Source organism: Otolemur garnettii, unplaced genomic scaffold, assembly GCF_000181295.1.
Source record: "Otolemur garnettii isolate 467f Iridium unplaced genomic scaffold, OtoGar3 scaffold00089, whole genome shotgun sequence".
Taxonomy (NCBI): Eukaryota; Metazoa; Chordata; class Mammalia; order Primates; family Galagidae; genus Otolemur; species Otolemur garnettii.
Genome location: NW_003852484.1, coordinates 4394042 through 4400547, shown reverse-complemented (window position 1 = coordinate 4400547; position 6506 = coordinate 4394042). Strand labels below are relative to the sequence as shown.

The 6506-nt window shown below is 35.2% G+C and overlaps 1 protein-coding gene across 1 annotated transcript in view; it reads right to left on the bottom strand.

Moving 5' to 3' along the window:
- POLQ (DNA polymerase theta) overlaps positions 1-6506 on the bottom strand; it is a 128460-nt gene that overhangs the window by 27968 nt on the left and 93986 nt on the right. Inside the window, 1 exon segment of the mRNA XM_003795084.1 lies at positions 3213-3324. Coding sequence (XP_003795132.1) covers positions 3213-3324 — 112 coding nt within the window.

The window sequence follows — 6506 nt, the reverse complement described above, 5'->3', positions numbered from 1 at the left end:
TCTCAAGAATGGAAGAAAAAGTATCCAATGTACTCAGCCTTACTATGAAACCAATTTATAGCTTTCATATGAAAGCTATAACCCAACTATAGCCCAAGAAAAAGGAGAAAGAGGAGAGGGAGGGGAGGGAAAGGAGGGGGATGGGTAGTGGGATGGTAATTGGGAGCATACCTATGGTGCATTTTACAAGGGTACATGTTAAATTTACTAAGTGTAGAGTATAAATGTGTGAACATAATAACTAAGATAATGTAATGAAGGTTATGTTAACCAGTTTGATGAAAATATTTCAAATGATATATAAAACTAGCACATTGTACCCCATGATTGTATTAATTTACACAGCTATGATTTAATTTAAAAAAAAGAAAAGAAAAGGATGAGATACAAGAGACCGCACCTCTACAAATTCTCTTACTCCTATACAAATATTCAAATTGCAACAGCTACTTAGAAAAACAATCAGTTCTAAGGTATAATGTACGTTTAACAAAAGGCATCTACTTCAAGTGAACACTCTGACGCACTTTAACAAATGTACATCCCCTTACAGCTCCTATAAGTCATGAAGCACCTTCCTCTCCCTTTACACTCAGTCCCCATTCTTAGACTCAGATACTCATTGATTTGATAATATATCTTTGTTTTTTATGGTCTTGAATTTCATGTAAATTGGATTATGCTGTGTATTCACTTGTGTCTGCCTTCTTTTACAAAGAAAACTATTTTCAAGAATCAATATAGTACTGAGCATCAATATTTAATTCCTTTTGCTTGATCTGTATAATGTTCTATTTAAAAGATATATCAAAATTTATCCATTTTCCCCTTTTTAGATGTTTGGCCTCTTTTCAATATTTGGCTGTTATGAATAAAGCTGCTATGACATTCATGTAAAAGTGTTTCTTTTCCATTTTCTTGGGCAAATATCTGATAGAATTGCAAGATCAATGTTTAATTTCACATGAAAGAACCATACTGTTTTCCAAAGTGGTTGCACAATTCTATAATTCTACCAGCAGTGTAAAAGAGATAATGTTTTTAATTTTCCCCATTCTGGTGTTTTTGTGATAGCCTATCTTTGTGGTTTTTAATTTGCTTTTCCTTGACAGATAATGATGATAACATTTAATGTAGTCATTCATATATTTGGTAAAGTATCAGTTTAAGTCATTTGACTTTTACTTCATTGAATTGCTTACCTTTTGAGCACTGAGTTATCAGAGTTCTTTATATATTCTGGATGCAAGTCCTTTGTTAAATTAGAAATACTACAAATATTTTCTCTCTTTCTGTAGCTTGTTTTTATATTTTGTTAATGGTGTTGCTTATCTTTTTTTTGTTTTGTTTTTGAGAGAGTCTCACTATGTCACCCTTGGTAGAGTGCTGTGGCATCTCAGCTCACAGCAACCTCAAATGCTTGGGCTTAAGTGATTCTCTTGCTTCAGCCTTCCAAGTAGCTGGGACCTACAGCTGCCTGCAACTACGCCTGATCATTTTCTTGTTGCAGCTGTCATTGTTGTTTAGCTGGCTGGGGCTGGGCTCAAACCCACCAGCCTCGGTGCATGTGGCTGGCGCCGTATCCACTGTGCTATGGATGCCAAGCCAGCTTATCATTTTTTTAAATGGTTAATTCAATGTTAATTTGACCTAAGAAATCTTTGCTTACCACAATGTCACAATGATTTATCTTGTTGTCTTCTGGAAGGGTTACATTTTAGCTATGTCTGACAATCAAGTTTGCGAAATCATCCTAGAAAAAGTGCTACGTATCTCATTGTTGAATATCACTATGGTCATCTTCAAAGTACTCCTCTTGGCCATCCAGTGACCATAGTTTGAAAATCTATATACTAAATCAGGTTAATTTTTGTATAAGATGTGAGATAAAAGTTGAGGTCTATTTTTTCCCACACTGGTATCCACTTGTTCTAGCATCAATTGCTGAAAAAAAACATCCTTCCATCCACTGAATATCATGGCAATATTGCTGAAAATCAATTCATTATATATGCAGAGGCCTGTTTCGCGGCCTTCTGTTGTGTTCCATTATTCTGCCTCCTCTTATGCCTACCTTGATTATTATTGCTTTATAATAAGTTATGAAATCACTTAAAGAAGTGTTAAGTCTTCAACATTGCACTTTTCCCCAAAACATTATTCTCATTATTCCAGGTCCCTTTGGTTTCCATATAAATTTAATCAGCTCATCAATTTCTATACAAAAATCTAATGTAATTTTAATTGAAATCACATTGAATCTATAAAATAATTTATAGACAACTGTCATCATAACAATGTTGTACTTTCCAATAAATTATAACACGGTATACACCACATTTATTTACGTATTCATCAAATGCTTTGGCATTTTCAATGTATAAGTCTTACACACACTCTTAAATTAATGCCAAGTATTTCATGTTTTTGATGTTATTATAAATGATATAAAATACATATATTTTAGCCTTCATTTATTAATTCTTGGTAGTATACAGAAATACAACTGATTTTTACAGATAGACATTGAATGGTGAAACCCTGCTAAATTTATTTTTCTAGTTGTTTTTGTAGAATACATATGAATTTCTATGTACAACATTATATGATGTGTGAATAAAAACAATTAGTGGACAGGGTTGATTACAAAAGGGCAAGAGAGAACTTTTCGGAGTGCTAGAATCTGGTTCCATATCTTGGCTGTGGTATAAATTATATGACCACATGCATCTTTCAAAATTCACGGAACTATACACATTTTTCAAGGTGAATTTTATTATATGTAAATTATACTTCAATAAACTGCCAAAAAAGAAGAGATAAAGATGATGATACTCAAAGTCCTCTATAAAAGCAATCATTCTCAGAGTTGCTGGTACATTCAATCAGTGATATATTGTTTCTAACTAAAGCTCCCTAAACTCAAAGCACAAATCAATTCCCAGATTTTCAGGATATTCACGACATAGTAACATATACATAAACTGCACTTTGCTATTCTATTTCTACTTTTATTAAAAAGTTTTTTTCAAAAAACAGGAAGATTATGTTTGAGTAAATAATCAAAAGGTTAATAATATTTGCCATTAATAATGCCTGATGAAAACATATGAATTAACAGATATTTCAACAGAAAATTTAATAACACTATTTTTTTTGAAAATTAATATAGAAAGATGGTTGAAAAGAATTAGTATCTAGAAGATAATTACCCTTGTATCTGGATTTGAAGGAGTCAATATAGCAAGCAGCATCATTTTCATTAATGTCCATCTGCTCTCCCAAAGCTTTAGCTCCCATTCCATAAATGATTCCATAGCAAATCTGAAAGGGAGTCACATACTCAGTAAATAAATTAAAAGTCAGAAATAACTATATAAAATGTAAATATAGAGTTTGTTGAGATTGAAATTTTTATTTCCTAGTGAGTTAGAAATATTTTGGTGGGTCAGATCCCCAGCAAACATCTTTTCTGCCTTTTAGCACTACTTTTTGAGAGAGAAGTAGAAAGGGAGGGAGGGGGAGAATATTAATGAATACAAGGGTATGTGTACGTCTTTTAAGAAAATAACCCCAATGATCTAAAAGGAAACATTGATTTCTATTTGTCCTTTAACCAGCAGGCCTTAGAGAAGAAGCTTTCTACTCCTCATAGTACTTCACTAACTTCCGTTTGAAAAAGTGTCAACAATCAGGGAAGAGAAACATCACAAACTCTCCTCTCCTCACCTTTGGACAGGACTAAGAGTAGGACTAGTAGGCTTCACAGTTTAATAATAGGGAAGACTTAACTGGAAATAAATTATATTCCTCACCACATAACCACTTGAAAGATCCCACATCTGCAGAATTCATTTCACTTAAATAACAAATGAAAACTCTAGTGGAAATTCTGGGAGCAGCAAAGGGAAATGGTATAACTAGGCCACTAGAGAACCTGATTTAATCCTCAGGATTGCCTGGGTTCAAAGATCTGTTCTACCGTTCACAGGATGTATGGTACTGTACAAGATACTTAAGCTCTTTGTATCTTAATTTCTTCATTCATAAAATGAGGATAGTAATATCTATGTTGTGGGATTATTAGGATTACATGAAATTATTTATAACTACTTAGGAAATTTCCTAACATAAAGCAAGCTTTATATAAATGTTGTTAAATAAAATATAAAAAGATGATTATCAGAATTCCAAAACTTTTTTTTGTTTTGTTTTGAGACAGAGTCTCAAACTGTCACCCTGGGTAGAGTGCCATGGCATCATGACTCACAGCAACCTCAAACTCTTGGGCTTATGTGATTCTCTTGCCTTAGCCTTCCAAGTAGCTGGGACTACAGGCACCTGCCAGAATGTCGGGCTATTTTGTTGTTGTTGTTGTTGTTGCAGTTGTCATTGTTGTTTTAGCTAGTCCAGGCCAGGTTTGAACCCACCAGCCTCGGTGTATGTGGCTGGTGCCCTACCCACTGAGCTACGAGCACTGCCCCCCAAAAACTTTTAATATGATGAACTAACTAGCAGATCCCTCTTCTTTTTTAATACATTAAGAAAGGGCTATTTCCTCCTTTTTTCTTTTCCTGTTTGGTTTTTTATGTTTATTTTGTTGTGACTCCTACTTTTGTTTTTTACACTCATATTATTGGGTACTGTCTAAGATTTCAGCAAGACTCAGGGATTAGATGGTTCAGTACACAGTGATATAGGAAAAGACACTGGTATAGCATAAACATTATAAAATCATGCAAGAATTTGTTAAATAGAGGTAGCTATCACCAGAGAATAATTGTGTAGGTTAGGAGTTCTGACATTCTGACTTATCCTCGGTCCACTTACAGATGTATGACTTTAAGCAAATTACTAAGTTTCTTTGCCTCAATTTCTTCCTCTAAAAAATGGGAACAGTAACAATCATACCTATTTTATGGGTTGATGATAGGAATTAAATATGAGAATATTATTTATTCAGAGAGGATTAAACAGAAAATAGAGCTGGCTTTCTGTATAGTAGAAGAAATAAGTGTTGGCGCTGAAGTGCTGAAAGGAAATGTTTTATGGTCAATGAGCCAGTCAAGAATTACAGCTGCGCTGCACTCAATTGCTTATGGCAGCAGAATTCACAATTGCAAAGACCTGGAAACCACCCAAGTGCCCACCAATACATGAGTGGATTAATAAAATGTAGTATATACATACTATGGAGTACTACTCAGTCATTAAAAAATGGCAATCTAGTATATTTTTGGATAATCTGGACAGAACTGGAAACCATTCTTCTAAGTGAAACGTCACAAGAATAGAGAAACGTCAGTGGCACCTGTAGTTCAGTGGGTAGGGCACTGGCCACATACACACAGGCTGGCAGGTTCGAACCTGGCCTGGGTCAGCTAAACAACGACAATTGCAACAAAAAAAAAGCCGGGCATTGTGGTGGGCGCCTGTAGTCCCAGCTACTTGGGAGGCTGAGGCAAGAGAATTTCTTAAGCCCAAGAGTTTGAGGTTGCTGTGAGCTGTGACACCATTGCACGCAACCGAGGGTGACATAGTGAGACTGTCTCAAAAAAAAAAAAAAAATCAGAATGAAGAAATGCCACAAGAATGGAGAAACAAACACATGCATTCTATACCAAATTGGAACTAATCCATCAACACTTAAATGCACATGTATCAATGAAAATCAAGCTCGGGGGAGAGGGGTGGTGGAGGTAGATAAATTCACAGCAATTAGGTATGGGCACACCAATCTGGGTGAGGGAAATACTTCTGTATAACTTTGATTCAATCCATACAAAAACAAAGTATGTAAACAAAGCATGTGTACCCCCTAATATTCTGAAATTTTTTAAAAAACAAAACATGTGTACCCCCTAATATTTAAAAAGGAAAAGAAGAAAAATAAAAGAATTACAGCTGTGAGAAACTATAAGTGTAAATGAAAAACTAATAAAGCAGGATCTCAGAGTGGGATGGTATGTCTTTATCTCAGCCAACAAGCCTGCTTTATTACAAATGGCATTGGATTTCCCACAGGTCATGTAAGTTACCAGTGTTCATTTAGGACAGAAAATAGTATAAATGTGGCCTTTCATTGTATCTGTGCCTAATAGTCATCCAGGAGTAGAAACTAATATGGATCCACTTTAAAGGTACAACAAGGGCAGCAGAGTATCACAGGTGGATTAACTAATCAATAACCTCAAAAGATATCAGGCCTGTAATCCTAGACTCTGGGAAGCCAAGGCAAGGTGGATTGCCTGAGCTCAGGAGTTCGAGACCAGCCTGAGCAAGAGTGAAATCCTATCTGTGAAATCAGCCAGGCATTATGGCAGGTAATGTAGTCCCAGCTACTTGGGAGGCTGAGGCAAGAGGATCACTTGAGCCCAAGTGCTATGACCCACAGCACTCTACCAATGGCATCAAAGTGAGACACTGTCTCAAAAGAAAAAACAAAAAGCTAAAAAGCTATCAGTTATTAACCATTATCCATAGCTCTGAATTTTTTTTTTTTTTTT